General features: G+C 38.0%; 2 protein-coding genes across 2 annotated transcripts; one reads left to right on the forward strand and one right to left on the reverse strand.

Annotated features, from left to right (window-relative positions):
• Positions 1 to 11: 11 nt before the first annotated feature.
• LOC145483633 (uncharacterized) lies at positions 12 to 12,885 on the reverse strand. Its single transcript, XM_081462169.1, has 5 exons — positions 12,756 to 12,885; positions 10,463 to 10,596; positions 6,785 to 7,087; positions 3,932 to 4,103; positions 12 to 401 (listed from the first exon to the last, which is right to left on the reverse strand). The coding sequence occupies exons 1-5, from the start codon at positions 12,842 to 12,844 to the stop codon at positions 104 to 106; spliced, it is 996 nt and encodes a 331-aa protein (XP_081318295.1). The 5' UTR covers positions 12,845 to 12,885; the 3' UTR covers positions 12 to 103.
• Positions 12,886 to 13,053: 168 nt separating this feature from the next.
• LOC145483632 (tubulin--tyrosine ligase-like protein 12) lies at positions 13,054 to 20,045 on the forward strand. Its single transcript, XM_081462168.1, has 3 exons — positions 13,054 to 14,041; positions 15,271 to 16,240; positions 16,857 to 20,045. The coding sequence occupies exons 1-3, from the start codon at positions 13,064 to 13,066 to the stop codon at positions 17,426 to 17,428; spliced, it is 2,520 nt and encodes an 839-aa protein (XP_081318294.1). The 5' UTR covers positions 13,054 to 13,063; the 3' UTR covers positions 17,429 to 20,045.
• The last annotated feature ends 3,569 nt before the right edge of the window (positions 20,046 to 23,614 follow it).

The following is a 23,614-nucleotide window of genomic DNA, read 5'->3' on the forward strand; positions in this document are numbered from 1 at the left end:
CTTGCCACTCCACTATTAGTTAAGTTTAATTTATATTTCTCCAAAGTCTACTCTGAAATAACTTTATCAAAAATAACTACACAATAATAAATATTAGTTATCCTCAAGCATAGCTTGCAAGGACATTGAAAAAATGGTAAACCTCATCACTATCATACACAGCAACCTCTGAATTACATTCTACACAAGAGACTGGATGATAACGTTCTGATGCAGCATTGCTACCAGAAGTTAAATTGTCCTCCTCCTTTGTGTGTTGCACTAGTTTTCCCTTCTGTGCTTTCTTTCTCTTTTTCCCCGAGTTATGCTGTTGAGATGGTTCATATCTCAATACTTCATCTTCTACGACTTTGCAGTTCATGACAAACATGGCTCTGTATTGATTCTTGTAAAGTTCATGTCTGCAATGAAGAATAACATCAAAACCTAGTCACCAACATCAGGAACACTACATATTGAATTAATTGACATCAAGTCCAAAAATTTTAAAATGTTTAGCAAAAAGGAAAACAATTCAAAATGCCATAAGTGGTATAAAAAATGTCTGGAATAAAGAAAACTATGTTAAAGAAAATTTTTAATTTCCTCCAGCTCCTCCTAAATAAGTATAAATAAACAGAATTAGACAAGCCTCCCAAAACAACGCAGATACAATCCCACCAAAATTAACCCCCCTCAAATATTAGAACAAGGACTTAAGAATACTGATTCAGCTCATTGTATTAATAAGGATGAAACAATCTAAATGGCCTATGATCATAGTTAATATGACAGGTAACATGGTTAAGACACAATTGTTTCTTTTAAAAATGTCTCTAACTGACAAATTGCTTGCACCTGTCATACAAAGTTGTATATATAAATCATGCACATTTCACAAACTGACGTCAGTTTTTCCTGCATCTGTCCTGTTATTGATCATGAATTTTGTCATAACAGTGTCAAAGTAGCTGTGGATCTATGAGGCAATAGTCGAGTGGATCTGCAGATAACAAATTGGAGGAAACACGATGCATAATGGCGGGCGGACGTGCCTTGAAACTATCCATGGTTCTTTTAGTTTCTCTGTCCCTCTTCTTGAGTATTTTTAATCTCAGAAGAGATCTTCGTGTCCCAAATGTACCTGGTCATCGCAATGTGATCATATCAGGAGCTCCAGGACAAGAACCAACACGAAACAACCCACTGCTAAGTAAGTTTACTCTAACGAGCGGAGGCCATGTTGATTTCATGCGACTTAAAGTAAAGAGATACTTTGGTCTCCGGGTCAGCCGCTATCCCAACACCGATTCTACATTCCAACTACGTAGATTAATTATCAGTGGAGACATTTGTCCAAACCCTGGACCCTTACCAAAACCGAGCTGCCAGAAATGCTTAAGAACGATAGCAATAAATCACCGATCGCTAACGTGTTCGAACTGTGGGTGCGTTTACCATATGAAGTGTGGAAATGTTAAACCAAGTGATTTTATTCGCATCAAAGAGAACACAATTAGCTGGATTTGTCGACAGTGTACTTGGCAAACCGCGGCTTTCAGTGCCAGCAGCCCCGAATCCCAACCTTCCGATGCAGTCTATGACAGGGATAATAACATCCTAACAAACGATTTCGACAAGGCCGAAGCTATGAATGATTACTTTGCAAGCATTGGAACTCAGCTTGCTGAAAAGTTTGACCACGATGTCATGACTGCTCAGCCATTCGAGACCATTTATCGTATAACACCCACCATAAACCAAATTGGCCTGTCCGAAAAACAAGTTAAGCTGAAACTCTCTCGGATAAAACAAAAAACAGGGGGTCCTGACAAAATAACGTCACGTGAAATGGCGGAGGCAGGCGACACCCTCTTTGAAGGTCTCTTCAGTATATTTAAGAACAGTATTCAACGCGGCCTCCACCCGAGTAACTGGAAAATTGGAGAAGTAATCCCAGTTTTCAAGAAGGGGTCCAAGTCAGATTGTGCGAACTATAGACCTCTGACAATGCTAAATTTAAACAGCAAAATCTTAGAGAGTATTGTTTGCGACTCTCTAGACAATCATCTCGAGATGCATAGCCTTGTCCACTCAAACCAATGGGGGTTCAAGAAAGGAATCTCCACTGAATCATTACTCGTCTATATCACTGAAACATGGAAAAAGGCAATTGATACTGGCCACAAAGTCGGAGTACTATTTATTGATTTCAAAAAAGCTTTTGACACTGTCGACCACAACATCCTTCAACTCAAATTATCAGCTGCAGGAATATCAGGTGGTTTCCACGAGTGGATCGTAAGTTACCTCTCAAATAGATGCCAATTTGCCACTGTAAATGGAGTAAGATCTGGGCTGCGACCAGTCAATATTGGGGTCCCTCAAGGTTCCCTCCTAGGTCCTAGACTTTTTGCAATTTATGCAAATGATTTACCCAACTCGTCCGCAACCGGATTTATTCATATGTTTGCCGACGACACCACCGTGTATTACATTGGGAGGGAGGTTGAAGAAATAGTGGATGCGTTAAACCGAATATTAATTGATTTTAAAAGCTGGTGCGACCAAAATCGCTTGACTGTTCACACTGGCAAGACGGAAGCAATGTTAATCTGCAAACACGCATTTGTCGGCCCTATGAGACCACTGATATTTGGCAACTCATACATATATTTCACCTCCAAATCTACCTGCTTGGGTGTTGTAATTGACCACAACTTGAACTGGAAACCTCAAATTAAAATGCTCCACTCTAAATTTGGAGGAAAACTAAAATTCCTAAAGTCTATGAAAGGACTGCCTACCTGTGTTCTTGAAGAAATCTATTACAAAGGCATTGTTCCAAGCATAACCTACTGCATTGCCGTATGGGGATCCTGTTCATTGTCTTCATTTAATGACCTAGAGCATTTACACATAAAAGCTGCAAAACTAATCCATAAACTCCCTAGTGGAACTCCTGATTGTGACGCCCTTAAAAGGGCTAAATGGAAGCCATTGAGTTACATCTACAAGCGGAGGCTCGCATCGATAATGTATCAGGTGCATAATGATATTCTACCGGAGCAGCTTACGGCCCTACTTGGAACTCGCACAAATGAGACTAGTTACAAATTAAGGCGCTCGAATGACTTCTCGCTAGCATGTTATCATAGTGAACTCGGAAGAAATAGCATTAGGTATAGAGGCCCTATAGTGTGGAATTCCATCCCAAAATTCATAAGAAACGTTACTTCTCTTCAGCTTTTTAAAGAAAAACTTAAACTAGCCTCAAAAACGTTAGACCAAATACAGTTCGAGAAAGAGGCGTGCCTTATTAAATCTAAGAATAGTGCATTTTTATATTTTTAAAACACTCTTTTTATACTTAATTTTAATAGAAATGTAAATTTTAATTCATTTTAAATTATCTTTTAGTAGCTTTTGAATCCTAACGATGTATTTTTAATAATTTTAGATTTTAGTTTCTAGGTATATATTTTATGGCAGGTCCACACCAGCCCTCTGGGTTGCCAGACGCAGACCTGCCTCATCAAAAATATATGTATGTATGTATGTATGTATGTCAAACTGTCTGCTCTCGCTCCTTGACGCATTGCATAAATGATAAATTATTGTGTCTGTCCGTATATTGACAATGAAAATTAGCCAACGAGCACGCGAGAATTTCTGCAGTTATCGTAAAAAGTATTTGTGTACTGGCAGTCTAGAGAGTGGCTCACGTTGCATGCAGCAGTAGGAAGCATAAAGCAGACACGGGATTTTGCCCGCCTTGTTTGACCATCTAGAGGAAAGTTTTTCTTATATTAGAAGTTCAGTTCAAATAGTTTTGCCTGCCTGTGAAAACCAGCCACCCTCCTGCTGAAAACAGTAATAACACCACTGCAGACAATCATTTTTGAAACATCTTCTGCTGATGGTCACTGTAAATGACAATTTGAATACTAACCTTTGACAGTCAATGCATAATGTTGTCATGCAAGCTGGGCAAGACAAAATAGCATCACTTGAAGGGACTTTCTCCACACTCTGTTTGGACTTTTTTGCTTTCTTTTTATTTCCTGAATCTTCTTGATTGGTTGCTGAACCTGTTAAATTTGGAGTGTTTGTTTTCTGTTGTGCTGCAGCCCAAAAGAAAGAAAGATAACACAGCTGTTGGGTGATAGTCTATTTACTCTTAATTAGTTTCAAGTTACTACACTTGAAAACACCCTGGTTGAACACGAGCCTATTTCATAGTTAATGGTCAACTAGACTGTGATTGAAGAAGTTCTGCTGCTATCGGTAGTTGGCAACAGCATTTCCTTCCAAAACTACCCTAGCCAAAATGATCACTTCTTATAGCCTGTTTGTAAGAGAAAAAAATAATAGTGACAAATATTTACTCTTAAACACCTTTTGAAATAATGAAACTTGCAGATGAAAGCAACAACATCCTCTTTATTACCCTTTTAATTATCTACTAAATTATAGATACAGTTTAAAAACATTAACACATACATTTGGAGACATGGTGGACTTATGGTTAGTGCGCTTGCCTCCGAGTCGAGCAGTTCAGGTTGGAGTCCTGGGTGGGGACATTATGTTGTGTTCTTGGGCAAGACACTTTACTCTCAAAGTGCCTGTCTCCACCCAGGTGTATAAATGAGTACTGGCAAATAAATGCTGGGGGTAACCCTGCGATGGACTAGCATCCCATCCAGGGGGGAGTAGAAAAACTCCTAGTCACTTCATGCTCCTGAAACCGGAGATAAGTGCCAGCCTGATGGGCCACTTGGCTTTTATACAGACGTAATTAACTTTTACCTTAAATACATGAAACTTATCAGCCTTATTTTAGACTGGGAGCAGTAACTTTTTTGCCCAAACATCCCTTACCTTAGGAAGTACCCATCATTTTATACATCTGGGAAAGGAGAGTCACTGCAATGAGTTAAGGTTACTTCCCACCTTCAGAGGCCAAAAAAATCGTTTTTTCTTTTATTTGACAAAATTTAAGTTCGTCATTTTATCTAGTGTTTCCAAAGGAAAAACATTAAAAATCTCAAAAAGCGGCCGAGTTATTTAGAAAAACGTATTTTCAAATAAAGTTAATAAACTGGGAAGGTGTGATAATCTTGTCAACGGGTGAGAACCCTGGGGAAATTTTCGCATCAAACGCTCATCGCTTGTATTTCATGTCATTTGCATATTTTTATTTACATCACGCACTTGACAAAACTTCCCACGTGAAAGCTCTTTACGCTAACTTCTATGGAAAAATCAAAAGCAGAAAAAAAGTCCTTGGGTAAAGAAAACAAAAAAAAAAACGGTCCAAAGAAGAAAGAAAAAGCTCCATATTGTCGAGGAAAGAAAAAAAAAACCGTGCCGGAAGCGACAAAGGCTCTTGGTTTGGCCAAATGCCTTTGATAATCTCGGCATCTGCTGAAGATCCGGAGCGTTCAAATATCCTTGGAACAAGTAGCTTAAAAATCAAAGTCAACGTCAGTGCAGGCTGCGAGCAAGATTCTTCGTCGGAATCTGGCGGAAGCGATGAAGAAAATGAAACCTACCCAAGGGAACTCATTTCAGCAATAAGGGTATTTCTTAAGCTGTCTGTCGATTCCTTAACGTCTTGTTTTTCAGTGGCACATTTTCCGCCTTAAACATTTTTGGCGCGGGTTTTGCCTTTGCCTTTGGCGTCTTTGCCCATTATATTATGTCGCCGTCCTAAATTAAACTCCACTGAGCGAGATAAAAATAACATGTTGCAATGCGATGCTTTTCCTGGGAAATCTTGATCTATTGTCAGAGACACTAGGAGGTCCTGTTGTTCCATTGGTTTGCGGTTTTATTACGTGTGATAATCTCCGGGCGTGGCGTGAGTTGTTTACGAACCTTTACAAGCTAAAATTTTGCATTTGATTTTTGCAGGAATACATCCACTTTGAGTGAATTTATAGGGTAAGCAGATTTGAGGGATTTTCGTGAAATTTCGCCAAAACATTCCAGAGATAATGACAAACCAAAGTGTGTCGGGAAATTTTGATATTTAACACATTTTCCCCATGGCATCCATTTACGCAACACGTCTCGCATATTTTTAGCTACTCCAACTTTAGATGTGGATATCTAGACAACCAATCAGAATATCGGAAAAGCCTGACACACTTTCGTTGATTGATGCCTTGTGAATAAGACTGTGCAGCCATTTTGCTCGTACTGCGGAATCTGATAGCCGATAAATTCAATAGAAGAAGCCTTGGTCGTTTCACGCCTTACCGCCTCCTGACACTTCCTAAAAGAAAGCATTGCTGAAATTGTATTTTTTTTTTGTAAAGTACATTTATTAAGCTTTCTTATGATATATAGTTTCTTGGGGTTTTATTGAAACTGGCACGCGTACGATTTTTTTCCTGAAGGGCATCCGCGAAGGTGGGAAGTAACCTTAAGTGTCCACCTAAGTTGGCTAAGGACACAACAGAATGGTCCCAACCTACACAACGCCATGGAAAGTCCAGCACACTAACCATCGGAGTAGTGCAAAAAAACCATGAGGCCACCATGCCACCTTGCCTAGGTACTAGGCCTCGATATTTCACTGTGGTCAATTGTTTTGGGTTGTCTCAGCCGTTGTCTCAGATACATGTACGTCACTGGAATCAATTGGCCCTGAAGGCAGGCTGGGAGAAAGCCGTACAGGAACTAGACAACATACCACCCACTAATCTGCTTTTTCATCCCAAATCCTCATCTCTTGTGCAAACCTCCCTCTTAAAGACAGCTTTACACGATACATACATGTGGATATTTGATAACAGACCTTTCTTTCTGTGGTCCTGTCTCTGTTTAATAACCCACTGTTCATCTTCATCATCCATGTCCGGGTCATAAAACAGTTCATCATTTGTTAAGACTTTTCTTCTTTCTTTCGACTTTGAACCTTGACCACCAACTAGGTGTTCATCATCAGACCCTGAACTAAAGTATTCTTCTGCGTACAGGCCATTTTTGTCATCCACAGTGTTACTACTGGTTGTATTGTTGTTACTTGCACTTGTGACATTCACTTTTTTGTCTGATTCATGGACAGTTACTTTTTGTGTGGGTTGATCACCTGAACGTTCTATGAACAAAACAAGGGTCTGAATGAATTACCATTTCATGAAAGAACAAAATGAAATAATTATAATGTACATGTAAAAAATATTATAACACTGTTGTAAATCAGATACAAATTCATCTCCTGATACTGTTTGCCACAACACTGATACCTAATAGACATGACTCTAGATACATCTAGTCTTTGATTAACCAAATATCAGATTCTGTGAAATGTGGTATCAGATATACATTACAAGCTGTTGCTTTGGCCTTATTTTATGCTAAATCTTATACTGACAGTCACTCATTCTACGGGCAGGTAATTGAAGAGAGGTACCGGTAATGGCAAAGAGGAGATCCCTTAAATTTCAGATCTTCAGAGGTTACTGTATTTACTTGATTTAACACCATCCTCGAATAAACGCTGCCCTCGAATAAATGCTGCACTTTAGAGCAGAAATATCAATAAACGCCACCCTTGAATAAATGCCGCATCATGATGCGGCATTTATTTGAATAATAAACTCAAAAAGCAAATCTGGTAATAATCAAGCTTGAGCAAGCCTAAAAATATTATTTCCTTGATTGTAACAATGTTTTAATATCAGTACATTCGAGGCTCAAAGGAATATAATCAAAACACAAGAACAATATATGGTAGTTCTGTTTAAATAAGCTTTGGAAATTTGCTTTCATTGATAACGATGTCCTTTAGTTTGAAGTGAGTATACGTCAATGCTCTTTCAATGCTCTTACCATACTATTGTTTGCAAGAAACAAATTGAACTTTAAATAAATGCCACCCTTGTAAAAATGCCACCCTCGAATAAACGCCGCACTCGAATAAGGAAGAATTTAATATTTAAAGTGCCTATGAAGTAAAAAATAATTGCTGCTTATTTGAAAGGCTTTTCAAAGTAAAGAAGAATGGTGTTTTTATTTGGAATATCTTTTTTTGTTTTAGAGATATTTACGTTTTTGTAAGGAAAGTGATGACGTCATAGGTGGTTCCACCAAAACAGCACAACACTCAATCAAGAATAACTCTAGAAATATTAAAGCAGTGTTCTTTAAACTTGGCACCAGAAATGTACATCACAAAAGAAACATAATGACAACTGCCATGCTGCTGCCATGACAACAATTATGCCGCTGGTTCGGTTTTAATTAAGACTAAAATTCCCAGATTTTCTCTTAAACAGGATCACCCACTCCCACCAATCTAATGGGGAGAGTTAAGACATTATGGGAACCATGTGTGTTCCAAGCAAGACCCTCTGTCCCACTTTAAAAGGTTGCAAATGGGGATATTTGGTTTTTCACAGAAAGAGACTGGAGCCAAGAGTGTTGCCATGGCAACAGCATAGTAGGTGCCATTCTGTTTCTTTTGTAATGTACATTGCTGTTGCCAAGTTTGAAGAACACTGCTTTAATATTTCTAGAGTTATTCTTGATTGAGTGTTGTGCTGTTTTAGAGGAACCACCTATAATGTCATCACTTTCCTCATTTGCTTAATACAAAAACGTGAATATCTCTAAAAAGAAAAAGATATTCCAAAAAGGAAAACGCCTTCCTTCTTTACTTTGAAAAGCCTTTCAGATAAGCAGCAATTATTTTTTACTTCATAGGCACTTTAAACACCATGGGGTTTAATGGAGTAAATATGGTGCTTGGACAGGATGACTGAGGTGCCTATTTGAACACATGAGGGAGTTGTATAAATTTATAAATATAAAATTCAAGCACGGATCAGCCAGCAATCAGAACTTTTCTGTCACCTGAAGCTTATCATTCAAATGATGGACAAACAATATCTAGATGGTATGGGGACAATTTCCTGAAGGGAAACTATGACAAGTACAATGCAATGTTGATAAATAGAGGGAAAAACAGCGACCATTTCATAAATGTAAACATTGATGGATATACCATCAAGTCCACCCCAGACCTCAAATTGCTTGGGGTTACACTGGATGATAACCTTAAATTCAGTAAACATGTAAGTGATATATGTAAACAGGCAAGCAAGAAAGTTAGTGTCTTAGTACGCCTTAGAAAGATGATCCCTACAGAAGCCAAACTCCAACTATACAAAGCGGCAATTCTACCTAATCTCACGTATTGTCATACAGTGTGGCATTTCTGTAAAGCATCTGATACTATAAAACTAGAAAGGGTGCAAGAGCGGGCACTACGTGCAGTATACAATAGCAAGATGGCAGATTATGATGAACTATTAAGTAAGGCAAAGCTACCTAGTTTAGTAAACAGACGCCTACAAGACATACTGATATTAATGTACAAGGTTAAAAATTTACTGGCACCTAAACACATTTGTGACATATTTTACAAGCAATTTAAGAATTATGATTTGCGTAGTAGCGATTTTCCTATACCTAGATTTAACACTGTAAACTATGGTAAACATAGCATAAGATATTTAGGACCCTATATCTGGGGAAAAGTAGGCAAAGACCTTCGCAACAAAACAAGCCTTTGTGAATTTAAAAAAGCAGTTTGGGCCATTAACCTAACAGATGTGTTAGATGGAAGATGCAGCTGCTATGCTTGCTCAACATAATAATAATACAACCAATTTAAGTAATCTTGAACTTATTTTTTAAACTAATTAGACCTATAAAACATATTTTTAATTATTAACTACCTATATATTTTATATAATATTAGTATTTTATATTTTATATTTGTATTTATGTTAGTGTCCCCAATTAGTTATCTTTAGCTAAATACTCTGACACTTAAATAAAGTTTATGTATGATGTATGTATGTATATATCAAGGCCAAACAGAAAAGCCTGTTCACAGGCTAAGTGGAGAGTGGCTGAATGACACTGAAACAAGCTCAGTTATGCTTCAATTTTAAATGCAGATATTTGTTAATCAGCATCAAATTCTCATCATTACTTCCACGCATTTTTTTAATGACAGACATTGCAAAAATCCAGATTTCTTGGGTCAATTAAAAACTAATAACTTCATTGTCAGATACAAGACAATTAAAAAAGTTCAGATCAAGATGACAGTTAATTGAAGAAGCTAGTCATAAAAGGGGATAAGTGACGATTTTGGTTGTTTTTTTTTTTTTTGCTCCAAATTAGCTGAAATTTTGCATGTGGACTTCATTTCAGCTGAAAGTATTGCCCTGTATTTTTTTTGCACTGGGTTGCTCTTCGTTTTCGAGAAATAACGTATGCAAAAAAAGACACTTTTCCTAGCGGCATCTTTTTGTCGAACGTGAAACAAAAGAAACCTTTTGTTTTGCTGGACAATGAAATCAACGAAGCGTCACATTAGCCGCTTGTTGTTCGCGCCGATACAAGTATCCCATTCATAAGAAAAGGCTTGCTTAATTGAAAGCACACAAATCACTCCTACCCTGACTGTTTTCATAGGTTCTCATTACACTTTCTAGTTCCATGTCCATTTCTTTCTCAAACTCATCCTCACTGCTAGACTCTGCTTCTTGCTTTTGACGTTTCAATCCTTCCACAGCAAGCTCATCATCAGAGCTACAATATCAAAGGGAGAATGTTTCATAAAGTAGGTTTTATTTTTGAGCTAAAACTCTTGGAAAGTGACTTCCATTATTTCTAATATAGAGAGGAATCCTTAATTTTCTAAACCTCTTGATTGTTCAAACAATAATTGAAAAGAAAGCAAATAATTTTTATTTGCTCTCTTTTCAAAAATTTCAAAGTAGCCGGCTGCCGCTGAAAATCACAATCCATTACAAGATCTTGGCTGGAAACTCTGTTGAGCTATTTGTCTGACTCTATAGAAAAAGATGGCAGAATCAGCCCCCTACTTCAACCACGAATAAGTCATGTCCCCCAAAGTTTAGTAACAACCCTGAAGGGAGAGAATGTTAATAGGAGTTGTGGCAAGAAATTGTGGAAAGACAAGTTTCAGAGAAGGGATGTGGAAAAGCAGAGACGTTTCATTATGTCAATCAATTATTCATCAATTAAGAACTTCAATCAAAAGCTAAAGGAGGTGGGAACTTATGACGTCAATTAAGGGACTGTCCGATTGCGAGACAGTTGCAGAAATCAATTCACACTACAGTCAAACCTCTATAAGGCAGCCAACCTACATTGAATGGCCAGTTATAATTGAAGTGCTGAAATTATTGTCAGTAAAATACTGCAAACAAAACCCCTATCAACTCAGGCTACCTCTAGCAGCCATGGTCATGTTTTGATCATCCTGATGAAAGTTTTCCTATTGTCTTTACCCCCATCTAACTGCCACTCGAAATTTAATACAAGTAGTTTGGATTTGTTTTGGAAAAGGCAATGACAGACAAGAGTCTGAAACAGAATGTGATGCCTGATAACTGACATTCAAACACACATCTATCATGATTGTCTTGACATGATTCCATGTTTACGGAGCAATTTCAAGACCCAATGATAAAAAAATATTCAAAGCACATTAACCTCTATTAAGCGGCCACCTCCCATTTCCCCAGGAGTGGCTACTTAATAGAGATTTGACTGTAGTACCAATGGCATCAGTTCATCTATGGTAACTCTCCTGGATTATTTGGGAGTCTCTTGAAGACAGACCAAATCCTGGGGTCTCCCACATGGCCACCAACATCTCGCAGATATGAAGGAAAGAGCTTAAAATACATTTTCCATGCTATTTTGGGGGAAAATTTTTAACATTTGACGAGTTTTGTGGCTAAATCGGCAGAGCTACTACTTTCAACATCAATTGTTGAAATAATTGAAACTATTATTTTTTGGGGTTGAGGGGTTAAAATTGGTGATCTCCTGGGTTTTAATTTTTTCGGTTGACATCTTTATCAGTGCACGTCAGATAAAGAGCAAGACTTCAATCAACTCAGGGGTAGTTCCACAGTTTAATCACACTCGTGATAAACAAATCGGACTCCGCTTTTGTTAGTCACTCGTATGATTACAGACCACACTGGACTCCACTCAGTCCTATTACCATTATTAATAACAGTATCAGCCCAATTCAAAATTTAATGATATTAAGAAAATTTTCAATTGTTGGCAAAATTGTGTGGAAAGTTTGTGAATAAATTTCTGTCAACAGCCTGAATGCCCAGAAAGATGGATGGCATTTCTTCTGTCTGAAGGCCTCACACGTGATTGACATACAACCTAGAGGTCGCTGCACAGGTTCAATTTCAGCATTCTTCCTGTCCCACATGGTGTCTGGTTGCCTTGCCAGAGTCTTACCGAAAAAGTAACAATTATGAAAATTGACCAACAATTTTGCACCTCAAAGAACTAAGACCTATCCCAACAAGGTGGACATAAATCACGTTTGCTCATCCCATAACGAGTTTCCGACAGGTAGGCAGAGAAAACGTCAAGTCACTGACAGATGGAATAGCCACAAAAATCGCTATCATACTTTCTGAACGAAGAAATCGTCACCTTAGGTGCCTGGGGCAGTTTTACGTCATCGCGACGTAGGTAGAGCATTTTTTGGATTCAAAATGAGGATATACTCATAATTTTCGCACAGCATATCAAAGCAGACTAAAAGCAACATAGATTTACATACAAGCACATTAACATAACGCATGTTATTGTGAAATTTCGTCAAGTGTTTGTGTCATAAAGACAATTTCAGCCAGGCGTTAAATTCCCAAAGTTGAGAGAGGCAAAGCTGAGATTAATTGAAGTACCTCTCGTTTCTGTCATCATCCGAGCTGCTATAGCCTCCAATGTTGTAAGGATCCTCATCATCCATCATAATCTTCTTTGGTTTATTCATGGTTTTGTTGTTGCAGACTGGCGAGCTTGTCTTCTTCCAACACTCCTACCTCGTATGCAATCTCGTCTCAGAGGAGACTGGTGCGGGTACGATGTGATCACTATCTATTTTCTCCCTTTATTTCTTGATAGAAACTCTTAGCAGTGGGTGTTGAGAGTCTGCTTTTGATCTGTCTCGTTTTTCAACAAGAGGCCAAAGTATTGTTGGGAGGGAGTGAAGATGGCGTCGCATTCTATGGGAAAGACCACGTGCATTAGCTGGGAAGATTTCCTTGCTCTCCACCGACCGCAGCTTCTATCTATCGGTTTACCGGAACATTTATGGGAAAGACTTTACAAGAAGCTGTCTCCTATCGCAAGCTGCGACGCCACGGAGGCATTTGAGTTGCACGAAGATGAACAGTTTGTGTCCCCGGGTCGTTGGTCGCTCCACGCCAAACGGAATTTGCAAAAATTTAGCGATGTGTTCCTCCTCGAGCACGCTTGGTCCAGCGACGGCGGACCCACGGCTAAGAAAAACTTGGAGAAATCGCCCGAACTTTTGGCGAGGATGAAGGAAATGATGTGCCGCCCAGGTGAAAACAGCGCCAACAGGGAGGCAAGCGGCGATGAAGACGTGCTAGACAGCTCCCAGGTCCTTACGCAAATCGGCGGAGTCGATTCGAAAAAAGCCGAAGAAACACTTCAGTCAACTGACGGTGATCTAATTGAAGCTTTGTGTCAAATCACTAGCGATTCTTATGAAACTAAAAAGCCGTCCAAATCCGACAGGTCAAAAATTATGACCTTCGAGGAATTCAAAACTGGCTTTCTTCACGCCGTCGGTATGGAAAAAGCAAAACTACTCTCCGAGGAATACATTCACAAAATGTATTGTCGATACAAGAGGGAAAAGGAGCAATACCCAGAGTCGCTGGGCTTTGGTCATGGTACGACCACGGCGTACAGTTGGTCAGAGGAAGACGAAGGTGCTATGGCAGTGTTTGTGTCTATCCCTGTAACGGCAAAAAAGCGCGATGTTGTAAGCAAGTTGTCGACGAAGCGCTGGACTTTGGGCATAAAGGGCTGCGCTCCGATCATCGACGGGGAATTTTACGGGAATGTCTGCCCTGATGAATCGTTTTGGACCTTTGATTCTCCCGGTTTGTTGGTCATGACGCTACAGAAACCGGAGAATGAGGAATCCGAGCTATGGCCAGTAAGTTTGGAGCTTTGATCTAGAATAAATAACACATTTTCGCTCGCGCCAAGCGTGACAATTACGTCTTCAGAAAATTTTTAGAATCGGCGTCAAATTGCGCTCCCACCGGCTCGCTACACGGTGTTATTGATTAATTACATAGAGCTCCCGTACAACTTTGATCGAGGACACTTTACGTATTATAGCCAATATAAACGCTAACAGAAAATTTAATGTTTTCTTTTCGAGTGGCTCTGCCATCAAAAGTCAAGTGGAAAAACTTTTTTCATAAGCAATCCAATATTTGAATTTTCAAAATGTTACATTAAGTACAGACACCTTAAATCAATCCTCAAGCGTTTTACTGTGCAGTTTTAGTGACATTTTATACTTTTTTTGTGTCAATGCTATCAGTTGAATTCTAACAATTTTGTTTCTTTATTGATAAGAAATATCATTTGACATCATTTGACAAGTTTGGGTTATTGAATAGTTTAGGATTTCCACTTCTGTACACAAACCAATACAAACATGTTAAAAGACACCTAGATAAATACTTCAATCATGTACAAAAGAAACAGATGTTGGATGTGACAGCAAATCGCACCTGTAGCTAGATTTATCTATGTAATAAATAATTGGTACATGCAGATTTTAAGTGTAAGATTATACATACCTTTCCATAACACACTGAAGACCCCTAGTGAAAATAGCAAAATTGGTGTGACAGGAAAAATAATCAAGCACTTGACTGGCTGTAGGGGTCAACTGATAATGTTACAGAGCAGAATTTTTCAAATTGCCAACCTACATTCCTTGTGTTTTGAACTCCGTTCACACCTCTTGTGACTGAATTTTAGGAGAAAGAATTTAATATGTGTCTGACTGTTTGAAATTCAGAAATCAACAAGGTCTTATCAAAGATGGACAGCAGTTAAAAAGGAAGTTGCTACAAAAATGCTTTTTGCATCAAATCATTCACCAACATAATTATGGTAACTCACAGATTTTAAAATCCTATTCGAACTGAATTTATTGACAATAGCTGCCAGCATAAATACACCACTGATGTTGATATTTCAAAAATCTACATTAACATGAACATTAACAATATTGAGCACTCTGTGTCCCTAAGTTGTGTTTTGGCTTCACATTGCTTTGTTATTTTGACAATATTCTTTTATTTTAAAAATCTAATGACTTTTAGATTGATTTTAATCTTCAATATTTTGACATTTCCATTTTAGGTTTTAATCAAGGGAGAAAAGCATCTGACAGAAAAAGAAATATCAGATCGAGCAAGAGATGAAAATCATGAAACTGACTACAAAATATACCAGGTTTTAGACAGCATGTGGTTTTATAACCAGACATATCAAGCAGTGACGCAAGATGGTGATAAGCGAAAACCTGTTTGGTATTTGATGGATGAAGTAGGATCAGCCATTGTACATAGCACACAACCTAATGTCAGGTGTTCCCCATTTGCTTTTGCTGGAACTGGAATGTTCTATTCTCTTCTTTGGCCTCTGACAGATTTAAAAGTAGGTGAAATGTGTGCTAGAAACTTTTGTCCACCACTAGGCGTGGCAGAAACAGAACTACAAAGAGAAGCAAGGCTCTTAGCCTTCAACTCTTCCCTTCCTGAAAGCTGTCCTAGCAACTTTGTGGTTGAACTTGCAAAGTTTCCCACTATAACGAAGGAAAACAATGTGGTGATCAATGTTGGTTCTTTAGAGGGAAGGAAAGAAAGTGTGAACTGTTTTCACTCGAAAGATAAGAAATTGAACTTGAAGTTTTTTGTCGAACAGAATGGAAAAGAGAAGAGGCCAGTTTTGAGAGATTTAGGATGCACTCTTGTAGCATCATCGACAGAAGCAGAAGCTATTTGGCTGGAGAGGTGGAACACGCCTGGGCAGAGTATTCGGTGTGATGCACGAGTCAACCGCCTCAGAGGGGAAGAACACCTACTTCATCGCCAATTACTCTGTACCCATGTTCAAGAGGTGTGGGGTAGCGTGCCTTGGTTTCCGGTCTCTTGTGACCTGTCAACCCATTTATCAGCTTTGTGTGCTGACCATTATTTCAGTGGTATTTCCAGTTACTGGATCTTAAGGGCGGCAGATCCCAGCACTCTCAGCATACGGCCAATTGTAACCAGTGATCTGCGGAGGGTGATCAGGTGTACAGAAATTGGCCATTTGGTAGCATCGCAGTGTAAGTAGAAATAACTGAAAATAAGTGGGGCCAGTGACCAAAATGTTTTTATCTATTTATTTATTTATCAGACAACATGTACATCTTTTTGTCATCTCTGCATGCAGTGTTTCAAAAGACACAGTATAATTCACATACATGTACAAGTACTCAACTCCTTCTGCAGGGCTGGGAATTAGCTCTCGCCCTCTCAGCAGTGATAACAACATCAACCTCAGTGACACACTCAGCTATCACCTCATGTGGCAATGTTTTAGTATTTACCACATTTTGACATCATCTGAAATAAATTACTGAACAGTTGCAGTGCAACACAGAATCCATTTTGTTAATCCGAATGTAACTTACACTACTCAATTTCACATAGATATATACTTTTCATTTTGTATTGACTACTTTGCATCAACTGAAGATACTTGGTTCTCCCAATATTTGTTTGTTCTTGTGTAGTGCTATTTCATTTTCAGCCTGAACAATAATATTTTTCAAGTCATTTTTTTTTCCTTGAGAGAAATTATTTATTTATGTTCCATTGCATTGTCATGTTTTTTTTTTTTCTAATTTTCCTTTTTGAACAACCCATAGCAACTGGCAGTTGTTTTGTTTATTGTCCTAGACTGCTTACTGACGGCTGTATGCAAGAAGCGGCGTTTCTGTCTACAGTATGCAGTCACAGTTAAATCTCTACTACCACTTCAGCTTCTGATACACAACACTCCACATGTGAACCTGGCAGAAACTGAGACCAACCACAAAGCTTTCTTGGATGAGTACGACTCTTCAGCTCTTGTGTGCGTGAGTTCGGACATCAAGAAGAATGGAATAGTAAATCACAAGGTGACCCACGATGAGTTTTTGAAGGACTTAACTTCCAATTACTTGACAAAGAGGCAAACAACATGGGGTGACATTCAGTCAAAGATTCATGAAAACATTGCTAAACTGTTTTATGCTGTGGCACCAAGTCTGTCGTCTTTTCAGGAAGGAAGTACAGAGAATCTCTGCGCAGTGTATGGTGTAGATGTACTTTTGAAAGACAGCTTAGAGCCTCTTATCATTGGGGTTAATCCTACACCAAGGTTTGACAGTCAGAAGTGTTTCTCTGATGTTCTGGTCACTGCATTTGGGCAAAATGGAGAGTGTTTGGAAAGTGCGAACATCAGCCAGGTTTCTGTGAAAGAGAAATGAAGTGATCCTATATTGGCATGGGATTTTAAAGTGTGGTGAGGTACTGTATATTAACATGTAAATAGTATGGTCATGATTAGGGCATTATGTAAATACATGTAATTTTAGTAGATAATCGTGTATGCAATAATTGATCTAGTTTCCTGTTGGAAAGGTCTTCTCTTTGAACATGAAGTTAAATACTGCATTGGAGGCCTGTAATGATACATATGTTCAGTGCATTGACAAGTACAGTCTGATCTCTCCACTTGTTCATTCTTGTTTGTTTTTTTTTTTTACACAAACTGATGGGTAAAGTAATGTAAACTTCACTTGCAGGGGACACTAGGAGACTGTCAGGCAGTTTGTTTGAAAAAGTGCCAGACATGCCTCACGTTGTAAGGTTAAAAGAGAGACCTTGTTAGCACTACTCCAACTGAGAAAAAAATTCAAAAATCACTGATTAGTAATGATTTACATTTAGTGTATTGTATCATGTGGCAGTGATCCTGGCTAGAATAGTGTAGTAAACTAATGGTCTAACTTCTGACATGATTCTGCTTAGAATAATGAATTTGTAATTTAGAATGCTAGAATTGCTACCCCCTGTACTGTGCTGGCATTAATGTAACTGTATAGAAAGTTGTAATTTTCAGGACCATTGAATATTAAGAAGACCTTTGTTGGTACATGTGGGTTTACTAACAAGATTTTTTCTAAGATTCATGCAATTCTACCCCTATATTTTTTCCCAAACAATTTAACTTCAAGTTTTACTTTGAGGTTCTTAGAATCTGGAAATTCATTTTCAGTAATTAGAATTGGACCAAACATTTTGCGACTGTCTCTCCCTGTGGGAAAAAATTGAAACTGTGTACGAAAAGGCACTTAGTACTCCTGATGTAAAATAATTCACTCTAATAGTATGTTGGTATATTTTCTCCAGTCCATAGCTCCAACGTCTTACCCGTAATAGAATAAGAGATTCTTATTGCAAACGGCTAATTTCAAAAAACACAATGGGGTTCATGTAAGCAATGCTGTGCCATGATATCACGGATAAGTGGTTAAGTTGATCCTGGAAGTGACAGTGCTTCAGATTGGAAAGAAATTTTAAGAAAATTCAAACTTGACATTGTGTATAATCATTTCCTTGAAAATGATTGAAAAAAGCTTGAAAAAAGTAAACTTATCAAACCTTGTTTGCCTGACATCAGGCTACTGCAAAGTTAAATCCACCATCCTGAAGAGAGAAAAAAAACAACAACTTCTGGACACTATATATATTGCACTCATCTCTGTTCTTAAGTACTGTTGAATTTTAGAATTTTAGTATCTCTAGTATCTTCTTATTTGGAGTACAAATAGGCCTTTTGCAGAAGCCCATCACGTGACCTTGTGAGGAATCAAAAATGATCGTGGAAAGAAACAGAGACCAGAAATCAGTAAAAGCTGAGAAAATGAGTAAGAATGCCAAAATCACTTGACTAATGAATGTGTACATGTGTGCGTGGCTGTCAGTAAGGGCTGTAACCTGTAACGGCTAAGCATGCTGGACTGGCCCTTGTCGCTACGGGTGAACTTGGCTGTTGTTGAAACAATTCATCAATAAAGTAACAAATTTGTTACAGGTGCAAAGATCAAGGCTATCGGTGAATCAAAACTTAATGACAGCCCTTTACATGTAAGTGTCAGATTTTATGATCGTTTGAAATTGAACAGTTTCGTTTGCTGGATTGCATTGTTGACATCAATCTTGTAATCAACCTCTTCTTGATTTTTAATTCTCAAACTCATCAATAATTTATCAAGGTTAACAAAGGAAATCATGGCCATGTTTGGATATCTGATCTTAAATTGCATACATTTTCATGATTTTATTTCTCTGTTTTCTCCTTAGGTTTAGTTCCGATTGAGAAGATATATCAATCACTCAAGACCATATTTGACTGCATTTCCAAACACCTTGAAGTTTGCCACAAATGCTCTGCTTCATGGTGCATTGTAAGTCTTTTCTCATTCTGGGTGTTTGGAAATGTGGTCAAACACAGTCTTTCGTGTTTGATATATTACATGAAATGCTCATAAGAGATCAGTGGTATCAAAATATTTGTACTTATGGTATTTACTTTATACCAGGACATTTTTTTCTGATTGACAAGGCCACGTGATAGCTTTTTGCAAAGGCCACGTGATAGCTTTTTGCAAAGGGTCTATTATATCTATTCAGTTCTACGTTGTTTTCAATTCCTTCGTTTTAGTTATCAACACCCAGTCATAAATTCATTCATGTTGTAGAATATATATTTACATACAATGATTACTCATTATTTGTGCACAAATGTTTGGTGTGGATTGGAGGGTAGTCAATTGATAATTTATGATTCACAATATTAATTATATTTACATTACACACTTACTCATATTGCGTCATTTCATACATACAATATAATATATGTTTTGGATAAAGTTATTTTATATTGACTGCTTATTTACAAAAGGTGTGAAATGGATGAACTACAGTAAAATGTGATTGTTATCATTAATAATTTGCAAGATAGGCTAGGCACTTCAGTTACGAATTTTTCAGTATGAAATTGAAATTTGGCTTGATCATTAAAAGTTGTTTTTCCAGTGATGAGTAGAATGCTTTTAACTATTCACAGAAATTCATGCATAGAATAGAGATTTGGTGTCCTCTTGGTCAAATTGGTTCAGAACTAGAGCAATCATTATTTTTTGTCCAGTGACATTGTACCTGTACCCACTCTTAATGTCTGCAATGGTCATTATACTGTGTACTCTTTTACCTGCACAAAATGCTCATGCTATTACTTGAGTCATTGGAAAAACATTCTCATCAAGTTGTTTTCATTATCCCCTTTTACTGATTCAAATTTATTTTTGCTGACAAAGCAATTTTATTAGTATCTTGAGACAGAGGCACTGTGTAAGATCATAACCTTGGTATGTTAGGTGTGAGTGGTGATGTTCTTTCACTGTGCTGTGTACCATGTGCTGCACTAGTTTGAGTATTATCTTTGTTGCTTCTTTTACTGTACCTGACATGTTTATACATCATGACTGACAGATTATTTTGCAATGTTCAAAGTTACCAAATTGATTAAACCACAAAATGATAGTTGATGAAGGTTGGAAAAACCCAAACAAGTAAAACTGAGAGAAATTGAGATTAAATGTCATAAACAACAAATTGAGAAAAGGGAAACAAAACTACATGTACATTTAAAAGAGCATTTCTGGCCAAAATGTAATGTTATTAAAATGGCCATGATAAAGATTATTTAGGTTGTTTATAATAACATTTACACGGGGAAGCTAGTTGATTTGTGTTTTAGGTAAATGGTATGCCAACTCCCGGACAGAAATTGGCTTGTACCACTTACTTGAAGATGATCTATTTGGCACTCTTTCAATAGTTTAATACTTCTTAAGTTCCTTACTTGTTTCTGTCCCCCAACTGGGGAATAGGGCCAGAGCTAAGTACATAATTTGATACATAATAACTTCTTAACTATCTTGTCTAACTTTGGTTGTGAACAGAAACGTTTTCACTTGAGTGCTGAAAGTAATTCGCTTCTGCCAGGGCATTAGATTACTCTGCTACACTTTGTCATTCAGTCAGGCATGAGAGCAAAACCAAATATAACTGGCTGGTACACTCATCTGGCACTTGTTATTAGGTACATGAATTTAGAGTTTTTGATTGGTTCTTTGCATTGTTTGTGTCCTCTGTGACGGGCCAGAGGGGTTACTTTGGTTTTTAGTTTTATAACACTCAACTGAAAACCACTCTATGGTTATAATCACTGTAAATGGCATGTAACTTTGAGGTCAATTCCTTTTGCTGGATCTACGCTAAATGGTGACCAATTTCCAAAACAACGAGCATGGAAGGTGCAAGCTTGTAGAGGGGTCCTGGGGCATGTTTTCCCAGAAAATGTTTTCGATTTTAACTCGTAAAGTCACCCTATCTGGATTTCTGAGTCATTTAAAAAATATGGCCAATTTCTGTAAAACAGTGGAAATTTGCATGGATTCGCACCTGAATGTTTATCAGCCAGAACTTGACTGAGGTGTCTGTTGGTAACTGGCTGCCAAAATTAGACATTGGACAATACTTCTGTATCGATTGAAGCAGGCCTCAGGTGAAATGCATGAGTCTGTACAAAACACTGAGGAATGCCAGCATGACCACACAAATCGAAGTGTGCTTGTGTGTAAATGGATTTCTTACTTTTCTGTCATACTTGCAACTATCTTCATTGCTTTGTTGAGTGGTTACAAATCAGAGTTTTGAGGACATCAAATGACAGAGATAACATCAAAACAAAATAACAATATTGGAAGAGTGTTGTAGATAGCTTGTGTTTGTATGGACTCTTGTGCCCTTTCCTGTCTGCAAGTTTATGCTTTTATCTAGTGAAATCCAGACTTCAGGCCAATGCTAAAACTCAAATTAAGAGAAATGGTTTAACATTTCTCTTTATTTGTGCACCTGTTTGGAAATTCATTAATAGCTCTTTTTGTCATGTCCCTATATAATAAGGGTATTGGAAACATAATTCCTTAAAGCACGTGCAGTGTTTCAGTCTTGCCGCAATAATACTTAGTTATGTAAGTATGTAGGTGTATCTTGTGGGAGTGCAGTATTTTAATGTACCTTAGTTTAATAGTGTTAAAAAGTTGTTTTCCCTTTCTTATTTTATTTTGGGGAATTGATGAATTAATCATTTTCAATTCCCAAGGAGAGGCATAAATGTAGTGCTTCTCTATCATGTGAGGTAGCAATTATTAAGTCTTAAAGTTTGTAATCGTGGTTTAGGTTTAATCCCAGGTGCTGTGGCTTCCCTATCTATAACCTGCTAATTTAAACAAGTTAACATTGGAATATCCTCCCTCTCCATTGGTGTACATTGTGGCCACTTGGTGGTGTTGTCATTTGGACACCTGTCTTTGATCAGACGATGTAAGATCTGTGAGCGAGATTTTGCAAGATGGATTGAACATACTAGGGTGCATTGAGTAGAAATGACCTTATGTGAGCGATATTTTATAGTGCAGCAGAAAATGGCAACCACCAAATAACTACTCTTGTGTATGATGCAAACTGATTGAGGGGGCCCTTTCAAGGGTATGAAAGAGAAAGTAAAATAACAGCATGAACAAAAGAAATAATTAATTAATGATATAATAATGACAATGTTTGTAACCAAGAACTTTATTACCCTTTGTAGTCAGTATTAATATTCCTGCTTAGCTTAGCAAAGAAAAGTTATCTGCCATAATTGCTACCTTCACTACCTTACCACTTGTATTCCTCTGACAGTCAGCACATGTGAATAAAGATACCAGATTTGTTTGCCAATTTCTAGTTGTGAGTTGTTGTGTTAAGCAGCATGGAAGTGAATATCAAACACTAGTGATCAACACCTACCTTCTCCTTTACCCTTTTATGTGGGTTATAAGAATGAAGCAGTTGATTACCTTGTGATAGATGGGAAATCTCTCCCAAGAGAACATGATTACCTCCTGGAATCATTGGTGGTGTGTGCAGAGGGCAATAATTGTGAGCTGAAGTCTTGGCATTTGCAAGTAGTATGCTACACAAGAACTTTCAGACCCTAAATAGCTTCAAAGGGGATTCCCACACTTCACATTCCTTTGTAAGTAATTAACATGGGGAACCTCCATCGACGTCTGCTGCAAATCCAAAGGAACTCAAGGGGTGTAGTATGGGGGACAGCAAAAACGCTTAATATACCACTGAATGTCCTCCCTAATAACACTCTGGTAATTAACACAGGACAAGTAATTATTGTTTGTCCTGTTGCCACAGAGATGTCATCAAATTCCAGCTAATAAGCCCTTGGTTGAAGCAAAAGGCTTCTTTTCAAAGGTGGAGCTGGTGGTGGAGGTGAAGGGGAGGGGGTGTGTGGGTGGGTGGGGGGTTGTTGTAAGAAGAGGCTTATCATTGAAAGGAATTTTGTATTGCGATTGGGTTTATGCCTGAAAAATGAGTAGGTTCATGAAGGATTACTGAGTCATGTCTCTAAGCTTGATGTTAAGGTGGCTCTATATAGTTTTTTGGCGCGCGAAGCATGGGTACGAATGGCGCGAGCGCGTGAGTATTTAAAAGAAAAGAAAAAACAAAAGTAAACATGACGGCGAGACTTTTATCGCGAG

This window comes from Orbicella franksi, chromosome 4, assembly GCF_964199315.1.
Source record: "Orbicella franksi chromosome 4, jaOrbFran1.1, whole genome shotgun sequence".
In the NCBI taxonomy this organism is placed as follows: domain Eukaryota; kingdom Metazoa; phylum Cnidaria; class Anthozoa; order Scleractinia; family Merulinidae; genus Orbicella; species Orbicella franksi.